This window comes from Glycine soja, chromosome 9 (assembly GCF_004193775.1).
Source record: "Glycine soja cultivar W05 chromosome 9, ASM419377v2, whole genome shotgun sequence".
Lineage (NCBI taxonomy): Eukaryota > Viridiplantae > Streptophyta > Magnoliopsida > Fabales > Fabaceae > Glycine > Glycine soja.
The window spans coordinates 5,699,810-5,725,375 of NC_041010.1; the positions used below are offsets into that span (position 1 = coordinate 5,699,810).

The 25,566-nt window shown below is 33.7% G+C and overlaps 2 protein-coding genes across 5 annotated transcripts; one reads left to right on the forward strand and one right to left on the reverse strand.

The window, feature by feature from the left end:
* The first annotated feature begins 2,107 nt into the window (after positions 1-2,107).
* LOC114367631 (calcium-transporting ATPase 8, plasma membrane-type-like) lies at positions 2,108-23,392 on the forward strand. 4 transcript variants are annotated; one of them, XM_028324812.1, is made up of 36 exons: positions 2,108-2,242; positions 2,462-2,551; positions 7,276-7,329; positions 7,943-8,121; positions 10,673-10,789; positions 10,882-10,924; positions 11,294-11,406; positions 11,496-11,627; positions 11,740-11,829; positions 12,496-12,565; positions 12,788-12,858; positions 12,962-13,045; positions 13,136-13,213; positions 13,290-13,361; positions 14,293-14,376; positions 14,453-14,535; positions 14,631-14,739; positions 14,853-14,908; positions 15,250-15,292; positions 15,378-15,461; positions 15,780-15,914; positions 15,996-16,064; positions 16,178-16,276; positions 16,425-16,535; positions 17,141-17,311; positions 17,664-17,723; positions 19,357-19,521; positions 19,617-19,733; positions 20,012-20,110; positions 20,277-20,414; positions 20,502-20,602; positions 21,137-21,182; positions 21,381-21,515; positions 22,431-22,538; positions 22,627-22,718; positions 22,924-23,344. In XM_028324812.1, exons 4-36 carry the CDS (start codon positions 7,948-7,950, stop codon positions 23,030-23,032), a joined length of 3,258 nt encoding a protein of 1,085 aa, XP_028180613.1. In that variant the 5' UTR covers positions 2,108-2,242; positions 2,462-2,551; positions 7,276-7,329; positions 7,943-7,947; the 3' UTR covers positions 23,033-23,344. The 4 variants fall into 4 exon arrangements, with proteins under 4 accessions (XP_028180613.1, XP_028180614.1, XP_028180616.1 ...); XM_028324813.1 differs by lacking the exon at positions 2,108-2,242 and having other exon boundaries at positions 22,924-23,392; XM_028324815.1 differs by lacking the exons at positions 2,108-2,242; positions 2,462-2,551 and adding an exon at positions 5,750-5,787 and having other exon boundaries at positions 22,924-23,392.
* A 752-nt stretch (positions 23,393-24,144) lies between these two features.
* On the reverse strand, positions 24,145-24,582 carry LOC114367773 (uncharacterized mitochondrial protein AtMg00240-like). The gene has a single exon (XM_028324963.1). The coding sequence runs from the start codon at positions 24,580-24,582 to the stop codon at positions 24,145-24,147; it is 438 nt and encodes a 145-aa protein (XP_028180764.1).
* Between the last annotated feature and the right edge of the window lie 984 nt (positions 24,583-25,566).

Consider the following 25,566-nt stretch of genomic DNA (forward strand, 5'->3'; position numbering starts at 1 on the left):
AAGGTTATTTTTCTAATTCTGTATATTGGTGATATCTTGCTTGCAACTAACGATCTTGGTCTTCTTCATGAGACTAAGAAATTTCTCTCTAGAAACTTTGAAGTGAAAGATATGAGTGAGGTAAGCTATGTGATAGGGATAGAAATATTCCATAATAGATCACAAGGATTGTCAGACTTATCTCATAAAGTATATATATCGATAAAGTACTAGAGAGATTCAAGATGGAAAGGTGTTTAACATCACCTATTCTAATTTAGAAGGGAGACAAATTTAGTCTCGCAGAATGTCCAAGAAATGATATGGAACGAAAATAAATGAAAGCTATTTTGTATGCATCAGTTGTTGTTGCATCTGAAAGCTGAATTTGTAGTATATTTTGAGGCTACAGTTCAGATTAATTGGTTGCGGAACTTTATTTCAGGGCTTGGAATTGTCGACAGTATTGCTAGGCCGCTGAAAATGTATTGTGATAACTCTGCAACAATATTTTTTGTAAGAACGACAAGTACTCTAAGGGTGCTAAGCATATAAAATTGAGGTACTTTGTCGTGAAGGAAGAAGTTCAGAAACGAAGCGTGTCAATAGAACATATTAACACAAACCTTATGATAGTTGACCCTTTGAATAAGGGATTATTGCCCAAGACATTATAGAACATGTTGAAAGTATGGACATTATTGTTATTGATGATCATTAAGTGTAATTTACCTTATGTAATTTTGCTGACACTCTGAGCTCAATTATGGTATGTTTCTGATTACCTGTTCTCTATGTTTGCATGCATATTTGTGTTAGAGTAATGTTAACAGGTTTTGTCTTGAATGAATACATTATGTTGGACCAATTATGTACTCCTAACTAATGGTCATATTAAGGAGAAGACTAATTTGTAGTACATGGAAGGGACTATGTCGATTAGATGATGTACAACCGCCATGACTTGAATTGGTTCCTATTCTTAATCATGAAATTATGATGTACCCAATGTATAGAACAATTTAGTCAATTTTAATGCGCATTATGTTAGTTAATCTATTTATTTATTTAGTCCATAATGTTTATTAATGTCACATGAGCTAAGTGGGAGAATGTAAGAATTAATGTCTCATGTGAGAGGCATGTGACTCATGTAGGGACTAATAAGTAAATAATTAACGATTATGGGCTAAATTGTAATTGGGCTTAATAGGAGAAATTTCTAGAGCTAACTGCTACTTGATGGGAGTAGTGGTTATAAAAGGGGGTTAATACCCACTAACGTGAAATAAGGTCCCCTTCCTGACTAGAAAGTGTTCTCTCTCACCCATAGCCATCACGAACGGAGAGAGGCAGAAAAGAAAGGTTTAAGGAAGTGAAATCTTATTTCTCTTCTCTTTCAAGGAAATCAAAATGCACTGGAGAGAAGTTCTTATGAAGAAAGATACAAGTCTTCCTATGGAGAAAGATGCACATCATTATCTATTATTGTTTATTGATTGTTTGTGAGAACCATAGGTTTCAAGATCCTGTTGTTTCCTATCATTGATAGTCTAGAAAACCCCTTAAGAATTTTTACAGACTCATTTTTCATCATTTTAGATCCACACTCTCACTGGATATATGGACGCCGCTTTAAAATCTGAGTCCTCATGTGAACAAAAACAATATTTATATACACTAATGATCTTGTGATTATCCTTATGTATAGATAAATTAAATACCCAACTGGACATAACAATAAAATTCAATTTCATAGACACATATACTTGATCCTTGATTTGACTTTTACAGGAAAAAATCGTATTTGTGGTTTGTAATTGATATTTTGCGCTTATGTATTGAAAATAAGCTGATTCTAACGGGGATTAATTTAAGTATTTGTAGGTTTAATAAATTACAAGATACAATAGTACTGTTGTAACTATAACAACTAGTTAATAACCTATTTTACACACATATATATATATATATATATATATTCTATCCAAATCACAACTATTAATTTTTAAAACAATATTGACGATGAAGATTACTGTAATTTACTCTCTAAACAAAAAGAAATTCCTTTTTCCACAAACTTTATCACAGTTACCATGGGTCAAAAGACATAGTTTCGTACTCTATTATTCACTTTATCTCATCTATAAGTTAAGAATATCAAGCTAGCTAGGTATACCAGCTACCCTCTCTTCTTCCATTTCAAAGATATCTCTGCATCGGTACCATATTTTGGCTGCTTTTCAACAAATATCAGATACATGTAGGTTCAAATTTCAATCAATCTTCATCTGGTTTCATTCGATGATATATATCTCGCTCTATTTGATACTTTGGTATGATATTTAGCACGAAATTAAAGTGGAGCACAATCTGTATATGCATATATGATATGTGTTTAAAGATGAACAGATGTTGTGTTGGCTTCTCAAGAGGATGATGGATTAACTCTGATATCTTATCTTAATTCTTGGTGTCGCAGATATACATGAGTCAGAGGTATTAGCTGCAGATATTAGCAGTCATAAATCTCAAGGAAAAGCAGTTGAAGCATATCTATCCTTCTGCAAAGGTAGAAAATCTCTTGACAAATATCTTGTTACTGCTGCCTTTAAATGTTAACAGTGATTGTTTTGCCCTTATTCTTAAAGATAGAGTTAATGCAGCTATTAATTAATAATGTAATAGGAGCGTCTAATTAAGGTAGTTGAACATGTTGAGTAAATTATTATAAATCTTTTGTATTTATCTTTCATTTTTATGGATAAAACAAAATTAATTAGGAGAAGAAAAAGAAAAAGAAAAGTGTAAATTATATATTTTATTTCGGGAATGATTGATAGGAGGCATTAGGCAATTTTAGGTACTTAGTTAAAAAGGAGAAAACATAATTAATAGAGAGGCTAAGTTAAAAATCTGTTTTTTTAGAATACTTGAAAAACAAATGAAATGGAGCTAGTCCAAACTATTATAATCCAGATCCTATAAAGTAATTTAAGATGGGGCTAGTTGAAGCTCCTGTTACCTTCTTGTTTCACTCATGTTTCTAAGCTCTAACTTCGGCTTTGAGTTAGGTAGTTATTGTAATCATTCAATAATAATATATCATCTTGTTCGAATAACTTGCTTCAGAGTTCCCTGTTTTCGTCCTTTATTCAAAGAGTGCATTACTTAATAAGGTCCAAAGAAAGCAAGGTTGATAACTCATGTGAGGGGCAAGCATAACCCTGGGGGACTATAGGCAGTGTTTGTTTGAAGATAATACAATATTATTTCTGGAAATCACATTCCCAAGAATCTTGTGCCTAAGGCTAGATTATAAAATTGAAAGAAAAAAAATAATGAAGTGAGGGAGAAGTAGTTACTCTAGAAAGCAATTTCTACTTTCATGAAAATATAAGATATTTGCCTTTCACGGTGAGAATGAAAAACAAAATGAAAGTGACAAGGTTTTATATCCACAAGAATCAATATAATTTTTAAGAATATTTTTTCGAAATTTGTATGAAAAATAGAAAATATGATATCCCGAAAATTCTTTATCATACCTTCAAACAAATGTCTTCTTAGCAAGAATCCACAGTATATGTTCAAGTCAAGCACAAAAAACTGGCGTATTCACATTGGACATGCATGGGTATGTACGTACCTGGAATGTATTGAATCTATATAAAGTATAAAAAAAAATAGGTATATTATTGGGTACGATGCATGCTTGGCGTGACTCAGGTACAACTTGACCAATTCCGGATGAGGTTTTGACAATCTCTCTCTCTCTGTCTTATTTTTCTTTGCAAAAATGATTTTTAGATACCAAATGTTATTCAATGCTTCAAGAAAGAGACGGAAAAAAGTATAAATATAATATATAATGGAAAGTGAGAAATAAAGAAAATAATGAAAGATATAATAGAATATTTTGAAAAAATGAAGTGTCTAAAAGTATACTCTTTAGTCTTTTCTTTGAGTTTATTATTATCGTCCACTAAACTTTTCGTTCACTTGCCTTTTATATATTTGTATTCTTCATTCATTTTTGGGTTTCGTTATCTCGTCATACTAGCATTTAATTTCTTCTACTCATGTTTACTAGCCTTTGCTTTGCTATTAATTGCTTGTCTTCATTCTGTGCTCGAATGGTCTAGCTCGTTCCAACAAATAAAATATAATTATTCAAATTTGTTTCAATTCAATTTTCAAAGTTTTATTTCTTTCATTACATTGTTTTTTCGTGCAAAAAAGAATAAAGCTACGTACCTTTCGTTCCAATGGAAATTGTGAGGTGGGTGTCACTTATTGCCTGGCTTCGTCCGCGTAATTGTCATAGTAAAAACTCCACCACTCCACCAATTAAATTAATAAATTCTTTTTTTCATGCTATAATTAATTAATAATATCACACGCTAGATAACTTTTTTTATTGCCAAATACTTTCCAATAACAGAAATAAGACATAATTTTTGACACACTTTCCAAAACTGTTTTACATGTAAATTGCATATATATTAAATCATTTTCTTTAATGCAAATAAGAATTTGTGTTTTTAACCTTTTTTTTTTCTTTTTTCTTTTTTACGAATGCTTCTTCCATAGTTCATTGCTGCACGCGTTGTTGCATTACTATCAGTTGGTGGTGGTGGCCATTAACACACCACATCGAAAATAATGCCATGAATTGTGACACACCAAATATAGGTGTAGGACGTGTGTGTCGGGTAAGTAGGTGTCTTGGAGTTATTGTAAGTTAGGTCCGGGGAGTTTCTTTGCATTTGATCGATTTGTGAAGTGTTCCTACCTGAAAAGGGTGAGTTTTCTTAATTTACCATACCTTCCCTTTTGATTTTACTATCCAAAAACAATCATGAGATATTCTTTATTTTCTGTAAGTTGTCCTTCATAGAATTTAAATTACCTTGTTCAGCTCAGATAGAAATAAAAAATATTAAATTTTATATCTATTTTTATATAGTATCCACCGCCAAGTTTAATTTGAAAAAAATATGAAAGAGAGAAATAAAAATAAATAGAAAATATCAATTATTTAAAAAATACTTAATTGTTTTGTAAACAACCTATTGTTTTTATTTTATTTTATGAAAATGAATTATATTTGGGAAGATAGATTATATTTTTGTTATATTAAAATCTTGCCTATCGAGAAAATTAGAAGTATGAGATTTGTAATTATTTTTCTGTCTTCTCCTCAATTTCTACACGACGAAACATAAAAGAATCCTTATCTCTCTTCTATTTTATTTTTAATTATCTCTCTCCTATTTTTTTCTCTATTAATTTTCTTCCATTTTTCTTCTATTAATTTTCACGGCAACAAATAGACCGTTTGTGAGAGGAAGCTTTCTCTATTCACTTTCCTCTATTCACCTCATATATCTACAATTTTTTCTAATTATTTTTTTATCATCTCATATAACTTTTCTCTCTTCATTCTTAAGAGTGGTGAAGAAAGAAAATTATAAATATATGAGGTGATAAACAAATAATTAGAAAAATTGAGTGAGTTATTAATGTAATGTTTAGAATAAAGAATACTTACCCACCAAGATTAATATAATTATAGGAATATATGAATTTTTTGTAAGAAAAAAAAGGAATATATGAATTTCTTGATTCTTTTGTTTTTATAAATCATGGGACGTGCCGTTCACCACCTTCGAAGAACTTTCCTCCACTCAGCAGCATTGCCTCATAGTTTACAAGACAATGCTTATTATTTATTTATTTTATGTTAAACGTCGACACCATCGTGTGAACCAATTCCATTGCCACAGTTTTCTGCATCCAGATCAGGTGTTTTATGTTGTTTTAATAAGTTGATTCGGTTCATGTTCATATTCTGATTCATTTTCCGTACGGACCACGCCATGGCCACGTTGCGTTACATTTTCATGCATTCTCTTTGGGCTTGCCACGCTACCTTTGCGACTTTACCAGCTTGCATTCACTGGTTTTTTCTTCCTTTTCAATTTTCAATAATCCTTGTCATCTCACGAATACAATTTGTTGTCCCTTTTTTATGTGTCGAAACCTTTATCTTTTGTTCTGTTGGAAAGAAGAAGAAGAAAAAGACAGAAAGAAATAAATTTTTTTTTTCACATGGATGATAAAACATACGTATAATTACTTAATTAGTTTGGTATCGTTGTTCTTTTTTCTGTAAAAAAAAGTTTAGTATTGTTCTTTCAACTAAAATTTTAGTTTCATTTGATAATTCGCATGATAAATAATTGTATATACAGATTATCAAATTGAAATTTTATCTCTTTTTTTCCACATATTGTTCTCATGTTCAATAAGGAGTTCTTTGCTTCTTTTTATTCATTCATGTGTCTCACTTTTTTTTTTTCCTTAAGAAAGTATTGAGTGCACCATAAGATAAGCAATTAACTATAATAATTGTGAAGAGTGGGAATTATTCTTTGTTGACAAATGTCAAATAGTATCTAGTGTGGTAGGACATTGATCAGTAACTAAAAGGAAAAATGAATTGCTCATTATTTATTTTACAATCTTTCATAATTTCACAATAAATTTTTAACTTTATAATTCCTTAACTAATATTTTTTTTCTTAAATAAAAATTTTAAAATTAATTTTATCTTATTTAATACTACTATCTCTAAAATATGTTTTATTTAATTGTGATGTTAATTTTAATGACTCTTTCTTATCTTTAATATTAAATTCCAGTAAAAAAATAAGTTGAGAAAAATATTTTGAATTAAAATTAATACAACTAAATATAATTATTAAATTTGTTATGTCATAATTTTTTTACTTTCTTATATTTGACACAGTCCACTGATTAACAAGACTAACAAAATAAAAAAAAGGTTAAATCCTTAAATGTTCTGATTTGTGTGGACTGAAGGAAACAAACTGAAACTGAAACTGAATCTGAATCAACACGCAAGCGCAAGACCGGTTGGGTTGTCCTCGTTGCTCAAATCACGTTGCATGTGGGACAGTTGTCTCTTCAATCTTCATAGAAGTGTCAAGAAAGCAATTACTAATATAAAAATATAAATGAAAAAGAAAACAGAGAAATTAGATTTCCAGCTCAAAGAAGTAACCAGCCACGTTGCATTGCCTTGCACACACGGTTACGCTAATCAGAAGCCACTCACCGCTTAATCCTTGATTAAAAGCAAATTAAATAGTAATAAAACGTTGCAGGAGGTGGTGGTGGTAATGTTAAACGTTAAATGCAATTTAGTACTTATTAAGTTAATTATGCTTAATTTGTGTTAACTTTATTATTCTTTTCTGAACTATGTAGGTTTTCAAGATTCCCCTATTCAGAAGGCAAAGGAAGCTACTGTGTATTTTTCTGGTAAGTCACTGCTCATGCTTTCGGTGCTGCCTATAAAGACCAATTTTTCTCTATGACCGTCAATTTGACCAGGGGTAAAATAGGGATTTCACTCTCCAGCGTAGTAAAAGACTTAAAAGTACTGTAGCAGTAATAGCAGTGAGTGAGGCTCTGATTTTTGTTTATTTCTAGAAAGAAGAAGATTTATTAAAATTTGAAAAACCGTGTGAGAAGAGAAAAGAACATTAATCGATAGAGCAATTGATCCGTGAATTGAAAGGTAAGGAGATAGTGCGTTTGAATTTTTGAAAGATAGATAACAACAGCAACACCATTATCACTCTAAAAAAGCTTCGTTACCCTGTGGCTGTGAAATCCAGAAGATTCTGAAAACGGATTATTACTCTTTACTCTGATGATAAACGGAGATTGAGTTTTTTTTTTGTTTTTTTTTTGTTATGATCTGTTTGGTTGAGGGAAAGAGTGAAGAAGTGGTTTAGTTTGGTCGGTGAGAGTGAAAATTAGGTAGTAGCGTTTGTTTGGTGGTTGTTGTGTTATGATTTTGGTGCGAAGAAGCTGAGAAGTGACGGTGCCATCTCTCCTGCGACAGTTTTTTTATTTTCTTTGCTTTCAGGAACGATGAGTAGTTTCCAGAACGGTTCTTCGCCGCGTTCGCGGAACGCGGCGGAGAGTGACATAGAGGCCGGTACCTCCGCTCGCCGCTCTGATGACCTCGACGGCGGCGATTTCTCCGATCCCTTTGACATTGCCAGGACCAAGAACGCTTCGGTTGAACGCCTCAGGCGCTGGAGAGTACGTTTTTTCTTTTATTTCTCACTCTCTGATGTTCTTTTTATTATTGTATTTTGTTTTTGTTTGTACTTTTGTTTTTACTTCAGTATGTTTCTCTATATTTTGAATATTTGAATTGTTTGCACTCTCATTTCACTGATTGATGCTGTAATATCTGTTTACTGTGATTTAGCGGTTTCTAGAGTGGATATTGTGTTGTGTTTGCAATTGATTGGTTTAGTAGGGTTTTTTTGTGCGGTAGACAAATTTTTGGGAAATTAGGTGGTTGTAGATTAAGGCTTGTGGAGGATTCGAGAATGTTGTTACTTAACTGTGGAGTAGTGTGGTTATGTCTGAATGATGTTTCTAGATATGTTCTACGAAATAGTATTCGTAGTTAGGGGTTAGACTTGGGCCTGTAAGTTTAATAAATGTTATTATGGTGGAAGAGAAATTGAGTGACAATGGAGGTATGAAGAAGAAAAGAGGGAGAAGTGATTCCCGTAGTTGGTTTAAATGAGTTGTGGTTGAAGATGAATCAATGAACTGGATGAACCCACTTTTCAATGGAAAATGAGGTGAATGCATCAATTAGTAAGCTCCATTAAGATCAATGTTGCTATATCACTATGTTTGTTTTTCTTAGCGTTCAAGAATAATGTGCTCGCCTCACCTTGTTAATTTCATCCACTTGTAGTGAACATGATAAAATCCCGAGTCAATAAATATTGATTTAATGTACTTTTGATCTGAAATATAAGTCTTTCCAAAGTTCTCATTTCAAAAAGAGCTGTTTTCTTCGGTGGACAATCTAGGTCAATAGAAGACTCTAATCAAGATTGATTATGGCTAATAGTTTTGGATTTGGGCACTAAAATCTGAATGGATTGCTGAGTTTCAATATGTGATTTGTGCAAAGTATGAATGAATAGAATGAGACAATGAGTATTAAACAGTGTTATGAAACTCGGACCGGTCATTGACTCGGTCGGGGTATTGAGTCACTGGGTCAGAGGTCTACCCGGTGAGTCACTAACTGACATGATGAACCGGTGTACATTATAATAAAATTATAGTATTATTATTATATTATATATAATATATATTTATGTTTGTAACTAATATAACAAATTAATAAGTTGTCTTGATGGTTATAAATGCTCCTACAAACTTGAAGGTATCATGTTCAAATCCATCCTCTAATGCATTTTGGTGTTATTTCTATGTGCTTTTGGTAATTAAATTAACATATTGTAGATAAATTATATAAAAAAATGTATTGTATACATAAAAGATGTCTTAGCTTGCTAGACGAGTTGCAGCCCCTCCAAAGGGGAACATGTTAAAGAGGAAACGTGTTGGTTTGGTGTTGCAGCTCAGCCTAGGAGAACGTGAAAGAGAGAGAAAGATGTCTAAGCTTTTCAGAGAGAAAGAGAGATAAAGATGCATTGTTCACTTGGTCCGGTCCGAGTCAACACCGGGTTACTACGAGTCAAAGATGGTTTGATGATGTGTCATCGAGCGGATTGCTTAAATGATCCAACAATAGACTCGACTCAGCTATGTGCCCGGTTCACGGTCCAACAGGTTGAACCGGCCGGGCCGAGCCGAGTTTAATAACACTGATGTTAATGAACAAAAATATAGGAAAACTTTTATATTTAAAAGGCGAGACTTGAGTTTTATCCATTTAGAGTAAGTTTGTGATAAGCACCCAAACACTTTAAAAGCTAGCTATTAATGGGCGAGAACCATACCAATTGATAAGCACCCAATAGCTTGGGCAACCAACCCTTAAAATCTAGATGTTAAGGGGGAGAACTAAGCACCTAAGTACTTCACCAAGCATCCCATATTACTCGATGTGGGACTTAGGTACCCCATAATACCCAAGTCCCTATCAGTTTGTTTCGCAGATTAAAAGTTTATTTATGAGTATGTGAACTTGGAAATGTAATATTCCCATGTTATGAGTTTTGAAAAATTATTCTTGGGTATCATTCATTCCCAAAAAAGTAGTATTAGTGTATCACCATGTGTCATTGCATTTTCATTCCCATGATGATGGGTGGGAAAGTTATATTCCCATTAGAATGTGTGAAGTTATTTTCCAACCCAATTATAAATTATTACTTTCACATTTTTTATTTCAATCATTTTAAGATGTAAAAATATTACCAGGAACATTAAATTCTAACCAAATGTATTTTTAAAATATATCCAAGAATAATACCTTGAAATGTGATTCCTGGGAATGCAAGTGATACCTCGAAACAAACACCCCCTTAGGGTTGCAAAAAGGCAAGAATGGACACTTGCTTATATAAACTTCTGTTTCCAAAATTTGTTGTAAACTAGAATGATAGCATTTTCTCAAACATTACATTTCATTTGTAGTTTCATTTAGTTTTCTGCAGTATGAATGTTGTTTTGTTATTTACTGTCTTCTGTAAAAGACCAATTGCTAGCATAATTTGACTATTCTACGTTTTGCTATTTTTGAGTCTGTATGTATATATTTCTGTTACACATAAGAAATCCCTTTTTTATTGTTATTGTTATTATTTCTTAGCAAGCAGCGCTTGTTCTGAATGCTTCTCGTCGATTTCGTTATACCTTGGACTTGAAAAAAGAAGAAGAGAAGAAGCAAATATTGAGAAAGATTAGAGCACATGCACAAGCCATTAGAGTACGGTTCCTTCAGTTGGACTTTCTTTATTATGCTTATGCTAGACTTGCTAGGTGTATGAAGTGTTCTAATTATCCATTTTGCTTTATTAGGCAGCTTATCTTTTCAAAGCAGCTGGTGGGGGGCCAGGGAGTGGTGAGTAATTGATTTATGTTCATATTTTTCTTTGCTTATCTTTGGTATCCTTTTTAACTTGGTTTAATTAAGAATCCGTCATTCTCATAAGATTGCACATGACTCATGAGGAGATATGTGGCACATAGTGTTCATTGTCTTGTTAATAAGTTGTTCCAAAATATATGTTTGCTTTTATGACAATCTTGTTCAATGGGTTCTTTTTTCTTCTTTTTTTTCCTGCATTAAATATCTAAACTTGAATATGCTTTTTGGTGTTCCATGGATCTTTATTTAAATGACTTACCCTGTGACTTGGCAAAGTTTACTGATAAGGGCTAGACAATTTTTTTAATATAAATATTAATTGGTAATGCATTAAATTGTTAGAACCTATTAAACCTCCTCCGGTCCCCACTGCTGGTGAATTTCCAATTGGACAAGAGCAACTTGCTTCAATTTCTAGGGAGCATGACACTGCTGCTCTGCAACAATATGGAGGGGTATGTTTGCCAATAATATATTCTCTTAGCTTGGTAATGGTATTGTTCAGTGTCATAATTTTCAAGTGTTGCTTTTGAATCATTATCAGGTTGTAGGACTATCAAATTTGTTGAAAACCAATCCAGAGAAGGGTATTCATGGTGATGATGCTGACTTACTAAAACGAAGGAATGCATTTGGTTCCAACAATTATCCTCGGAAGAAAGGAAGAGGTTTTCTGGTAATTTTACTATTTTAGTCATTAAGAGCTTAATGATTGTACGGTGTACAAGTTTCTTCTTTGTCATTGGGGGATATTGTAGTGACCTTTCTGTTTTTCATGTCTTTTACAGATGTTTATGTGGGATGCTTGCAAGGACCTGACCTTGGTTATTTTAATGGTAGCTGCAGCGGCTTCATTGGCACTTGGGATAAAATCCGAGGTGAGGTTTGCTGGGAAAGTTATGATGTAATTCTTTGTACTTGGTTGAGAGTGTTGTTGACAGTGGACTTCTCTCACACTTACAAATACTATTCTCCAAATTTTGCCATTGTTCTTTACTTTTTCCATTTGTATAAAAATATTAATCCCCAAGCCTTACACCTACTCTTTTTCATATTCTTGGATTTATTGATAGCTTATTTGATAGCAGCCTTCTCTCTTTTAATCTATTTAAAATTTAGCATACAATGCTTGTGCTGGAACTATTTATTACCAGGTTACCTGCATATATATATATATATATATATATATACATATATATAGGTTGATCTGAACAATGCATGTTATCATTTGAATCCATTATATCAAGTGGAAGGAAATCTTTCAATTTGTGAGTCTTGTTGGGCTATTTATGGTTCTTGAACTTAATTTGGTTCTAATTATGTTCAATTAAATCTAAGAGTTTCCAGACTTGATGACTTTTTTTATAATGTATATGCTGCATTCTTTTGAATGTTATCTTGTACCATCAATTAATTTATTTGTTCCTTTGCTCTATCATGCTCTTTATGTTTGGTCGTTCTCTTGATAATCTAGGATTAATCATATATTTTTGTGATTGTTGAGATTTTTATTTTCATTCAGTTTGACGATAATTTTGTTGCAGGGTATCAAGGAAGGATGGTATGATGGGGGAAGCATTGCTTTTGCAGTTATTCTTGTTATTGTTGTTACAGGTATTATATTGGCTTTGTAAGGTATATAGTGCATAGTGTTAGTTTACTTGGTCTTTGACTCTATTTTGAAATTTCCTCTTTGATAAATCTTTGGTGTAATCTAAGTTCATGATACACACCGTCCACTCAGTCTTTTACTGTAGACATTATTATAATAGTGGTGTCTAATAATTTCTCCTTTGAAGGAGCTGTTACCCTTTCTCTTGTCTCCCTGTTTTGTAGCTATAAGTGATTATAAGCAGTCTCTTCAGTTCCGAGACCTAAATGAAGAGAAGAGAAATATACACCTGGAGGTTTGTGCGTTTTTTCAGTTAAACTTGATTGTTGTATTACAATTTATTTTAGCAATTTTCTTATAATATTTTTAACCTTATATTTGGATTTGTGCATGAGAAGGTTGTTAGAGGTGGTAGAAGGGTTGAGATCTCTATATATGATATTGTTGTTGGGGATGTTATACCCCTTAATATTGGTAACCAGGTAATTGATTTTTTTTTCTATTATTGTTTTTTCTTATCTTACTTGACTGGATTTTCTATTTGTTATTAAGTTCTTTTCTACTCTTTCTAGGTCCCTGCTGATGGAGTTCTGATCACTGGCCACTCTCTTGCAATTGATGAATCAAGTATGACTGGAGAGAGCAAAATTGTAAGTATTCATTTCTATCTCCTGGGAAATTGAAATTTTTTTCTTTCTTTTCTGCTAACTATTTTTTTTTTTGCAGGTCCATAAGGATTCAAAGGATCCTTTTCTGATGTCTGGATGTAAAGTTGCTGATGGCAGTGGCTCTATGCTGGTAATTTAGACTTTTTTTTTTCATATTTGTATTTGTAGTTTTACTTGGTTTTAGCTTGCATAATTAAGATTTTTCACAGGATAATTGAGGTAGTTAATGACATGTAGTTACTTTGGTGGAAGTGTGGGTTGTAGTTATCTCAATTCTCAAGGGCCAATAAATTGTGCTTTAATTATGGAAGTGTTTCCGAATTGGGTTTATACTCCCTTTGATCCTCTACTCTGGACCCCTTGATTCAACTTCCTAAGAATTATGGAATTTAGTTAGTGGTATTGAATTTGTCAACAATTTGTATATATTTTTCTAGTTACCCTTAAATTAAATGGGGCCCAATTCTCTTAATTTTTTCCCCTAATTAATTAATGCATCTCCAATTAAGTAAATAGTCAGTGATCTTCTATCCTTGTGAGAGGGTCTCTAAGAAATTAATTTATTGAGGCAAGGCAGTTAAGGGGATTTTTGTAAAGAAGAATTAATGGAATAGACAGTTTAGAGAGGGTCCTCTAAAAAGGACCAATGCAAACTTCCAAAAGGTTCCTCTAAAAAGGTGTTAGGATCCAATTGCAAGGTATGAGATTTGAGCCCCACATTTAAAGTATGGGACTCTGGATTATGTTGTTTAGAAGGCCTTGAGCTCTCCAACTGCAAGAACCAGCTTTTGTGGTGTCACTGGTGTGGTTCTCCCAAGGTTCTTATCAATAGGAGCTTAGAGAATGTTACATTTTTTTTGAAAAGGATGTTGATTATTTGCTTTATGTGTGCATGCTATTCTTAAAGGATTTTGTTCCCCAGGTTGAATTCAGTTAATAAAACACCTGGTGCAGATAGAATTTGGAGTCAATAAAATATTTATTTGATTTACTTTTACCAAATTTCTCTCAATAGTTCAGTATATTAATTTCACTTTTTTCTTGTTTATTTATTTTCATAGGTCACTGGTGTTGGTGTCAATACTGAATGGGGGCTTCTAATGGCTAGCATCTCAGAAGATACTGGTGAAGAAACACCATTGCAGGTCCTTTTGTTAGTTGTGACTTCTGATTGAGTTCTATTTCTCATAATTTACTCACCTATGCAAGTTTTGAATATAGGTTCGCTTAAATGGTGTAGCTACTTTCATTGGTATTGTAGGACTTACTGTTGCTGTTATTGTCCTAATTGTGCTACTGGCTAGGTAACATAGATAGTATCATATGGTATCCATATATACTTGTGGTTTAATTCGAAGAGTATAATCTGCATGACTCTAAAGTGGGAATTTGTTAGCAGATATTTCTCTGGGCATACTAAAAACCCAGATGGGTCAGTTCAATTCACAGCAGGCAAGACTAAAGTTGGTGATGCTATTGATGGTGCAATTAAGATAATAACTGTTGCGGTATGTGCTATGATAATTACCAGAGCATGCTTGGTGCAATTAAAGATGTATATCCATATTTATATTTCAGACTTTAATATCTATGTAGTGATAATAACCCAATGAATATCTAGGTCACCATCGTAGTGGTTGCAGTACCAGAGGGGCTCCCATTAGCTGTTACTTTAACGTAAGTTTGCTAATTTTGACTTACACTTCATAGTTTTATTCTTTTCTTTTTTTTTTTTGCTGTCAAAATGGATTTTTTTATCATTGGTTGCATTTTACATTGCGGAAAACTTTGTTATTATTCTTGTTCTCTGTTATTATCAAATTTTCTCCCTTAATTTTTGTAGTTACCATATCTTAGCAAAAACTGTCCGTGAATCCCTCGTTGGGTCCAATATAGAATCTATAGTTGATGCTTAATATGATTTTTCATAAAAAAAATACAATATTTTTTCCTTGTATTCTCTGTCTAATCCTATTTATTTGTACTAACTCCCTTTTTTCATAAACTATGCTTCATAGTCTGGCCTACTCGATGAGAAAGATGATGGCAGATAAAGCCTTGGTATGCCAATTGATGTTTGTACTTATAATCAGTTTTGACATAAATACATGTGAAACTTTGTTTAATATGTCACATTGAATTGTAGGTAAGGAGGCTTTCTGCCTGTGAGACCATGGGCTCTGCCACAACCATATGTAGTGATAAGACTGGCACATTGACCATGAATCAGGTTAGTTGTGGTGCTGCATTTTATATGTTGATTTAAACAAACAATATTTCTTTATAACTACTTAGTTCAACTTCTTGGAGGGTACTTCTTGCAATTGTTTCTTGTTTTAATGGTTTTTATGCAAGCTTATTTGAAGTAAGAATACTTTCAGCTTTAAATAAAGTAGGACTAGGAGTTCATAATGCCAAATATTCTATTTCTACCAAAGTGATATCCGATAAAATTAAGATTTTTAGGAAGTTCATTTCTATTGGCATTGGTTGCATATATTCAGCAGATTTTCTTAATATGTTAATTTAATTAAATTAAATATGACAGATGACTGTGGTTGAGGCTTACGCTGGGGGTAAGAAAATTGATCCTCCTCACAAGTTGGAGTCCTATCCTATGCTTCGCTCTCTGCTCATTGAAGGTGTTGCACAGAACACTAATGGCAGTGTTTATGCACCTGAGGTACGAGGAAAAAAGAAGAGAAAATGCATATGAGCATTAACTTAGGTTGTTCTACTTTTCACTGATTTCTGTTCTCTACAGGGTGCTGCTAATGATGTCGAGGTTTCTGGATCACCAACAGAAAAGGCAATTTTACAATGGGGAATACAGGTGTGTTTTGGAAGTTGGTAGTGCAGTCCACCCCCATCCCGCTCCTTTTCTTTTTGGGCTAATATATGTGCTTCCAAGTTATAACTAGTGGTGACTGTTATATCAAATCTCAGATTGGGATGAATTTTACGGCAGCTCGATCTGAATCATCAATTATTCATGTTTTCCCATTCAATTCAGAGAAAAAAAGAGGCGGAGTTGCAATTCAAACGGTACAATCTCACTGGCATTATTACTCAATTATGCAGATATTTCGCTTCTATTCCAGACTAGCTGAAACATTGCTAGGTAGCTAATATATTGCTTAAACATAAACTATATCTGTTAGACAGGGCATTATAATTTTATGCCTGTTTGCAGGCTGACTCTAACATCCATATACACTGGAAAGGTGCTGCTGAGATAGTCCTAGCCTGCTGTACAGGCTATGTTGATGTGAATGACCAGCTGGTTGGGATGGATGAGGAGAAGGTTTGATTTGATGAACTTGTTATACATTAGTTAAACTCAAGCATCTTTTATCAGTTTGTGTTCAGCATTTTCCCCCCATCACCCTGCCCCTCACCCCCCTTCTTCCCAACCTTTTTTCCTTCCGTCTCTTGTTCTTTTGTTGGATTCACTTGAGAATTGATTTGTGAATTGCTTGAGAGAATATATCTGTCTTTTTATTTTTATTCACTTCATTACATAATTGAATCCCTATATTTTGGGGGATGAACTGTTCCTAGTGTTGGAGATCCCACACCGACTAGTGATATGGCCAAATTAAAGTAAGTGGAGGGCAACCCTCATCATACAAACCAGTTTTGTAGGGTTGAGTTAAGCCCAATCCCAAATTCTAAGATATAGCAAGTACCCAGAATTTCCTACCATACAAGCAATGAGACCTGAATATACAAGGAACTAATGTATTTAGGAAATAGGGAAATTGGGATATCTCAACTGATTCTAGTATATAGTTTCTTCATGACTAGAGAATTTTAAAGCTGCTATATGTATGCTACACGTGATTATAAAGCAAAGCAAACAAAGTTAGTATTTGAAAAGGGAATGAGTCAAGTTTTGCCACCTTGCAGATGACATTTTTCAAAAAAGCTATTGAAGACATGGCTGCTGATAGTCTACGTTGTGTTGCCATTGCATATAGATCATATGAAAAGGAGAAAGTTCCAACTAATGAAGAACTACTCTCACAATGGTCTTTACCAGAGGATGATCTTATTTTGCTAGCTATTGTTGGTCTTAAGGTATGTATTTCTTTAGAAAGCTGCCTATCATTGTCATCTTTGTTTTTCTGTGTGTATGTGATATTATGTCCCCATGGTTTTGCTCTCTAATTTAAAGTTAAAGCTCTTTAATTTATAGGCTTCCCGTCTCATTTATCCACTTTGTTGCATACTTGTATGTATCTTGCAACTTGGGAGGATGCTGGGAATTTTTAATATTGTTTATTTTATTTATTATGCCTTTCTCCTAGTTCTTGACTTTACTACATGGAATTTTTTGTGTCTGGTTTTTGACAGCATCTGACTTAAAAGTTTTCCACATGTTAAATTTCTATGTTTCTGTCCATTCTTATTTTTCTTGTTTTAAATATAGGATCCCTGTCGACCTGGTGTCAAACATGCTGTGGAACTCTGCCAAAAAGCTGGGGTTAAGGTATTTCATACAATTGATTTTGAAAGCTATTTGGTGTCCCATTAAGATACTTATCATTGAACGAGTACAAAAAGTGTTTTCAGTGTCAGGATGGCTAATAGTAGTTTGCATGGTGGCTATGTTAACAGGGTTTTCATAGGGCAAGTTTAGCTTGATTGATGCTTATCTGACATGAAATTTTGATAGGGTCAGGGTCATTTGTTTCAACTTGAATCTAACACGACCAAGGCCTTATAATGCATGATACAGGACTGAGTCAACATGTGTTGATGTTATATAAATTTTAACAAATTTAGTTAAATTATAGAATTGAACAATTATGAAACTAAAACTAAGGTATATATTTAAAACAAATATTAGTAGTTATGTTATCATGTCATGTAAACTGTTAGTGATTAGATCAAGCAGTTCTATTATAAATACATAGTTGTTGAAAAGTTATAAATTTTAATAGTATCAGGTCGGGTTGAAACAACCTGAAGTACAACCCAAACCTATACCTAAAGCATATTGTTAACAATTGTAAAATCTAATTTAAGACTTGCTTAATTAAACTAAAAAAATCTAACCACTTTGTGGGTTGTTTGGGGATAACCTTTTTCTGGATAATTAGTTGCTTTAACTTTTCCCAAAGCTCCCAGGAAGCCTACCAAAAACATGCTATTATTTTCAAAGTTAATCAAAACTAAATAATAAACATAAAAACATTTTTTTATCATATCTAACTCACTAAAAATGTCACTAATCATAAACAACAGGAAAATAATATATATCTAGGCAGAACGAGCATGCTTAGTTCCAGGTGCTTGGGTTACACACCTCTTCCAAAAAGGAAGACATAAACAGTAAGATGAGAAAACATAAGTATGCCTCTGTTATTGTGAGACACAATGGAGTCTGTTCATTATGGGCATGGTTCTTAATGGGAGCATGGTTTACTACAGATAGGATATTGATTAGTTAGTTCGGGGGTTAATGAGTTAAATAAATAGGACTATAGGATGATGTAAGGGGAAGGGGCATTGAGATCTGTTCATTTGATTGAGCATTAGCTCTTTGTGAATCCTTTGTGAAGGGGAAACCCTTGGAGAAGAGTTATCTCCTATTTTCTGTTCTTTTACCATCAAGAAATTCCATTTTTCTTTCCTTCCTTCTATTTTCTAATTTCTAATTTGGGTTCCTAACAGTTGATACATTTTATTGTATCACTCTTGAATTTTAGTGTGTCATGGGCCTCCTCTTGTTAGAGAGAAAAAAAAGAGACTAAACTTCTGTTAGATTAATCGAGTTACTAAAGCGTTGTGCTTGCCGCACCATCTTTTTTAACCTTGTCAGAAGACAAAACATGTATTCTTTGTTTGGTTTACATAAATAAGAACAGATTTCAGATACTTACAAATGCATTGTGCTTGCAGTACCATCTTTTCACCGCAATGACCCTAAGATGGGTGTCATTACTTTTAAATTTTGATGCCTTTAAGAGTTCAAAGACCAATACTAGCTTTATTTGATATCCTCTAACATTAAGCAAACTTAGCATTTCAATAAGAAATGCAATATGCTTTGTTGATACTGTTTCAACTTTCAATTGATTTTCAATTTTGATTTTTGTGGTTTGGATTTCTAATCATAGGTGAAAATGGTCACTGGTGATAATGTGAAGACTGCAAAAGCAATTGCTGTGGAATGTGGAATACTAAATTCATATGCTGATGCTACAGAGCCAAACATCATTGAAGGAAAAACATTTCGTGGCTTGTCAGATGCTCAGAGAGATGAAATTGCTGATAGGATATCGGTAGAATTCAATTACTTTGACAGGCTTGTTTTTGTGCTCTTGTATTAGTATGTTCTTTGTAAAATAACATTTATTGCCAATACTGTGTAAAACAGGTCATGGGACGGTCATCTCCCAATGACAAACTATTGTTAGTACAAGCATTGAGGAGGAAGGGTCATGTTGTGGCTGTAACTGGGGATGGAACAAATGATGCTCCTGCACTTCATGAGGTTTGCATAGTATTTTTTATATTTGAGGCTTGTGCTTGTGTGGTTTGTTAGTATTCATTACGATGATGACATTGATGGTAATGGAGCATTTAGTTTGATTATGTGACTGCTATTATGTCTATCTTGTATTGTTGTAGAGTCATGAAATTCTGGTTATGTTATGTCATTTTTATTTTAAAGGTTTGAACTATCATTTCAATGCAGGAGTTTTTGTTCTAATGTAGTAAACTAACTAGCTTTTATTCTGTTTTTGTAATTCTATACATTTTGGAATATAGGCCGATATAGGTCTTGCAATGGGTATCCAAGGTACAGAAGTTGCCAAAGAGAGCTCTGATATCATTATTTTGGATGACAATTTTGCTTCAGTTGTGAAGGTTTGTACTACTTTGAGATATTTTTATTTGTTCTGTTTTTTGTCATTAGTAGTGGAAATGCACTTTTTGAACACTGATTGTACAATGAGAGGTTTATATAGAAGTGAGGTGCATTTAATATTGAAGCACAACTGATGATGACAATTGTGTTTCTCCATGGTTGTAGGTTGTCAGATGGGGGCGGTCTGTATATGCAAATATTCAGAAATTTATCCAGTTTCAGCTTACAGTAAATGTGGCCGCTCTAGTGATTAATGTTGTTGCTGCAGTTTCGTCTGGTGATGTTCCATTAAATGCAGTGCAGGTTGACTTTCTTTTTTTCTTTCTAGGTTATGCTCATGTATTAAGTCAGGATGAGCCATGATGCTAAAATCTGTTGCTTTCTCTATAGCTTCTTTGGGTGAATCTTATCATGGATACTCTGGGAGCGCTGGCCCTGGCAACTGAACCACCAACTGATCACCTCATGGATCGAACTCCAGTGGGTCGAAGGTCAGAATTTTTATTTTTCTGATTATTATTGGGGACTTATATATTATTGTAGGGTTGCACAGTGCTTGGAAAATTAGTGTCAACACAGTTGGAAAGCCAATTCTTGTTCTGTTTTTATCTTTGGTTCCTTTAATAGAAGAAAAGTATTTAAAGAAAGAGGATAATATGCAAGACCAGGATGAGATATCCCTTTAGGAATACAAAAATTGATACACAAGTCATTCAGTTTAATTTATGTAAAATAGTAGATAGAAATTTGAAGCAAATATTGCACAAAATCAAAGATGAGATGTCCTTAAAAGAATTGAAGGTTATAATCAATTGAACAGTGCTTACACTACTAAAGCTATGCACTATGCAAATTCTTTGTGTAAGGCCCATTAATTTTGTGTTTGTACTATTCTCTCGTTACATGAGAAGATCCAAATTCTTTGTGAATAATGGGCCAATTTAGTTTACGATTCTAATAGATGATCCTATGTGCTTGCCTGTTTTTATTGAGATAGAATTGACAATAGTTTGCATGCTTTTCAGAGAACCTCTCATAACAAATATTATGTGGAGGAATTTGCTGATACAGGTAAATTCTGTTTCTCATTTATTAGTACCCATTTTGTTATTGTAGTTTTCACAGATTTATTTATGATTTATCAGTTGGCTGCACAATTGGTTCACCCACACGCAGCCAACTACAGGATTTTGAAACTTCATCATTACGGCTTAATACAATGTTGTATTTATTGCGTCTAAATCATCAATAATGTTTGGAATTTTTCAGGCAATGTACCAAGTGTCTGTCTTGCTTGTACTCAATTTCCGAGGCATAAGCATACTGGGTCTGAGCCATGACAGAAAAGACCATGCAATCAAAGTGAAGAATACTTTGATATTCAATGCATTTGTTCTCTGTCAAGTAAGTCTTCATGACCTGTTACACAGATAGCTATGTGACTATAATATAAATTTTATATAACCCCAGTTATTTATTTATTTTGGGGGGGGGGGGGGGATGTGTTTTTGTCTTAAAATTGTATTAGAATGTAGGGGAACAAACTCTACTTCCGTAACATTGTTGGAATCGACTTGTTTATTTGTCTATAGATAATAGATAAAATATTGGATAGTTAATAAGTTTTGATAAATAGTTAGAAAGTAAGTCATAATAAATTTTTTAATGGATAAAATTTTAAGGAAAATTATAGCAATAAGCTTATACCTTAGATATAAATTTGGGAGAAAATATTGAGTGATATAAAAACACCACCAAAAAAAGACTCCCTACAAATTATCACAAGCTTTTTGGGAGCTTTAGGTAATTGAGGGCATTTGGCGCCTTCCTTATTGGCCTAAAGCTGGTCATGCTCTGATAATAGTAGTTAAGCTCTTGCTGATTGCATATTAGCTCTAGAGCTCTTGTTAGGTACATGATTTTTGAAAGTTTACTGAACTTTTTATAGGCACCTGGATTTGAAATTTAATCGTCTTCAGAAAAATTTGGTGCACTGCGTTTTATTGAGGTCAACATATTCATATGTATTGACACAGTAACAGAACTCAAGTAATTCATTCACAAAAAGATTTTGGATGACTTGCCTCTACTTTATAGTTTTTCCATTGTTGCTTGATTGTTACCTCATATTACTTCCTCTTGTCAACATTGATGTTGGATTCTTCTTTTCTCCTTTTATATTGCTATTAAATGGTTTTGATGTTGGAATGGCATGTGGGATATGTGCCCAATTCATTTTTCACCTTGTATTCGTGTTCACGTTTTCTTCTTTCTTTACTCTTGTGATTGATGACGGACAAAATTCTTTCAAACCTGCAGATCTTTAATGAATTTAATGCTCGAAAGCCAGATGAATTCAACATATTCAAAGGAGTCACAAGAAACTACCTCTTTATGGGTATCATTGGATTAACTGTTGTGCTTCAGGTTAGTCTTGTTGACTGTCCTCTGGTGGTTCTTAGCCTTGTCTGTGAAATATGTCTAAGGACGCCATAAAATTGCAACTGTTTTTCAGATTGTCATCATTTTATTTCTTGGCAAATTTACAACAACAGTGAGGCTTAATTGGAAGCAGTGGCTCATCTCTGTCGTTATTGGATTGATTGGGTGAGTTAATCAAACGCCCTAGACATGCTTTCTATTTGAATTATTTTTCAGACTGTCCTTGATGAAAACTAGGAATGCCCCGAATTGATTGTTTAAATTGTTACTAAGCATGTGCTTGAAAGGAATTAAGGCACATGTAGTAATATTATGTACAAGTGTTCTCAGGATATCACCCCCTCTCATACTCTTTCCTTCATACTTTCAGTTGGCCTCTTGCTGTGATTGGGAAATTGATACCAGTGCCAACAACTCCCATCAACAATGTTTTTTCAAAATTTCGAATTTCTAGAAAGGATCATGAGGAATCTCAATAGATTTGGCGTTGTGCTGTTTCAAACAATTCTGCTGTTTCTTTTGTTCTCTGACTGTCAGCATATACTGGAAAGGATACTGCATACGAAAAGCGTTTATATTTCTACTGATCTAGCATTTACTTGTTAATTTGTAGAGAAATTTGGAATTGGTTTTTATACCTAGGTTCTAATAAGAATGCACCGGATCTCAGTTAGTCCTGGTTTTTGTCCATACAAGTTTGAAAAATGTTGATTAATATTCCGCAGATTTGAAAGTTGTAAAGATGTGGATTTCAATTTGGTTATTTGTTCTTTGATTATGTTTGGATTTCAGTTACCTCTCTTTATTCAGTAATAGTATTGCTATTCATTCCCTTCGAAGTTTAATATGAAGTCCAATGAGAATCTGTCTTTGAAATTTCACTTGCTTACAATGTGTTCGTTTTATTAATGTTCTTACAACTGGTCATTGAAGGTGAAGGTACTTGTTCAAGAGTCAATGTTTCAATTGAATCAGTTTTAATAATATATATATATATATATAATATCTTAGTAATTGTAGAGAAAATAAAATTGGAAGAGAGAAATAGATTTGGAAGAAAAAGAGCATTGTGCTCAGCATCTCATTATTTCATTGATTCAACAAATACAAAGGGTAAACCAGCTTAGAGCTTAGTGAGTTTATAACAAAAAACTAACTATAACAAAAACTAACCAACTAACTATAACAAAATCAATTAACTAAGAGAAAGGAAAAATAGAAAAGCAGAGTTCAACACTCCTCTCAAGCTGGAATGTGAATGTCAAGCATTTTTAGCTTGGAATGATTATGATTGAATCTCAAGCTGGAATGTGAATGTCAAGCATTTTTAGCTTGGAATGATTATGATTGAATGGAGCATGTAATGGCTTGGTGAGAATGTCTCCCTCGATTGCTCATGAGAGGAAATGGGAAGAAGGTGAATCAAACCAGATTGAATCATGTCTCGAACCACATGACAATCGATTTTAATATGTTTGGTTCGTTCATGGTAAACAAGATTTGCGGTTATGTGCAAGGCAGCTTGATTGTCACAATATAGAACAATTGGTTTGGGATGGTCAATATGAAGATCCTTTAGCAGGAACAACAATCATTGTGCTTCACAAGATGCTTGGACAAGGGTCCGATATGCAGCTTCTGAAGAAGATTTGGACACAATGGATTGCTTCTTACTCTTCCAAGAAATTAGGGAGGTTCCTAAGAAGAAGCATATACATGTGATGGACCTTCGAGTGTCAAGACAAGCTCCCCAATCTGAGTCATTGAATCTTGTTAAAGAAGTGGAAGATGAGGAGGAAAAGAACAAGCCTCTGCTAGTAGTGCCTTTGGGATATCTTAGAACATGGTGGGCAGCTTGCATGTGAATGTTTGTGGGAGATTGTAAATACTGGCTCAATTTGCCAACAACATAGCAAATATCAGGCCTTGTGTGAGTAAGATACAACAAGCACCCCACAAGCCGCCTGCAAACAGTTGAATCAGAAAGAGGAACACTAGAAGCTTTGTGTAATTTCAGGGTAGGATCCATAGGTAAGGAACAAGGTTTGGCAGCAAGCAAACTAGTGTCTTGAAGAAGATCAAAACAGTATATTCTTTGATGCAAATCGAGCTACTTCAAAACCAAGGAAGTACTTGAGCATTCCAAGATCCTTAATACTGAATTTGGCATCCAGGGAGTGCTTGAGTTGCTGGATTTCAGCAAGATCAGTGCCAGTAAGCACCAAATCATCAACATAAACAAGCACAATAGTGAGACCAGTAGGAGACCTTTTAGTGAAAAGAGAATAATCTGCCTTGGATTGTTGGAATCCTAAATCAAGTAAGGTGGAAGTAAGCTTGACATTCCACTGCCTGCTGGCTTGTTTTAAACCATACAGAGATCTTTGCAGCTTGCAAACTAGAGCTGGATTATCAACTGTGAGGCCTGGTGGTACCTTTATATAAATCTCCTCATGTAAATTACCATGCAAAAAGGCAGTGTTAACATCAAGTTGATGGAGATGCCAACCCTGAGAAGCAGTTAGGGATAACACAAGTCTGATTGTGGTCATTTTTATAACTGGACTAAAAGTTTCAATGTAGTCCAAACCAGCAGTTTGGGTAAATCCCTTGGCTATTAATCTAGCCTTGTGCTTGTCAATGGATCCATTAGCTTTGAACTTAGTTTTGAAAACCCACTTGTAGCCAATTGTCTTTTTATTAGGAGGTAAATGAGTAAGCTGCTAAGTGTTAGTCTTAATAAGAGATGATAACTCAGATTGAATAGCTTGTTTCCAACTTTCATGACATATAGCTTCCTCAAAACTAGTAGGTTCAGATTGTGAAGATACATTAAGTGTGAAATGCTTGTGATTGTGTGAAAGTCTATGGTAAGAGATGTAGTTGGAAATAGGATACCTGATGTTGGAAGAGATTGAAGGAGCTGAATTGTGAGCTATGGCAAAGAGGATAGAGTAGTGGTAATCTTTAAGGTAAGAAGGAGGGTGTTTCTATCTTTGGAATCTACGGGGAG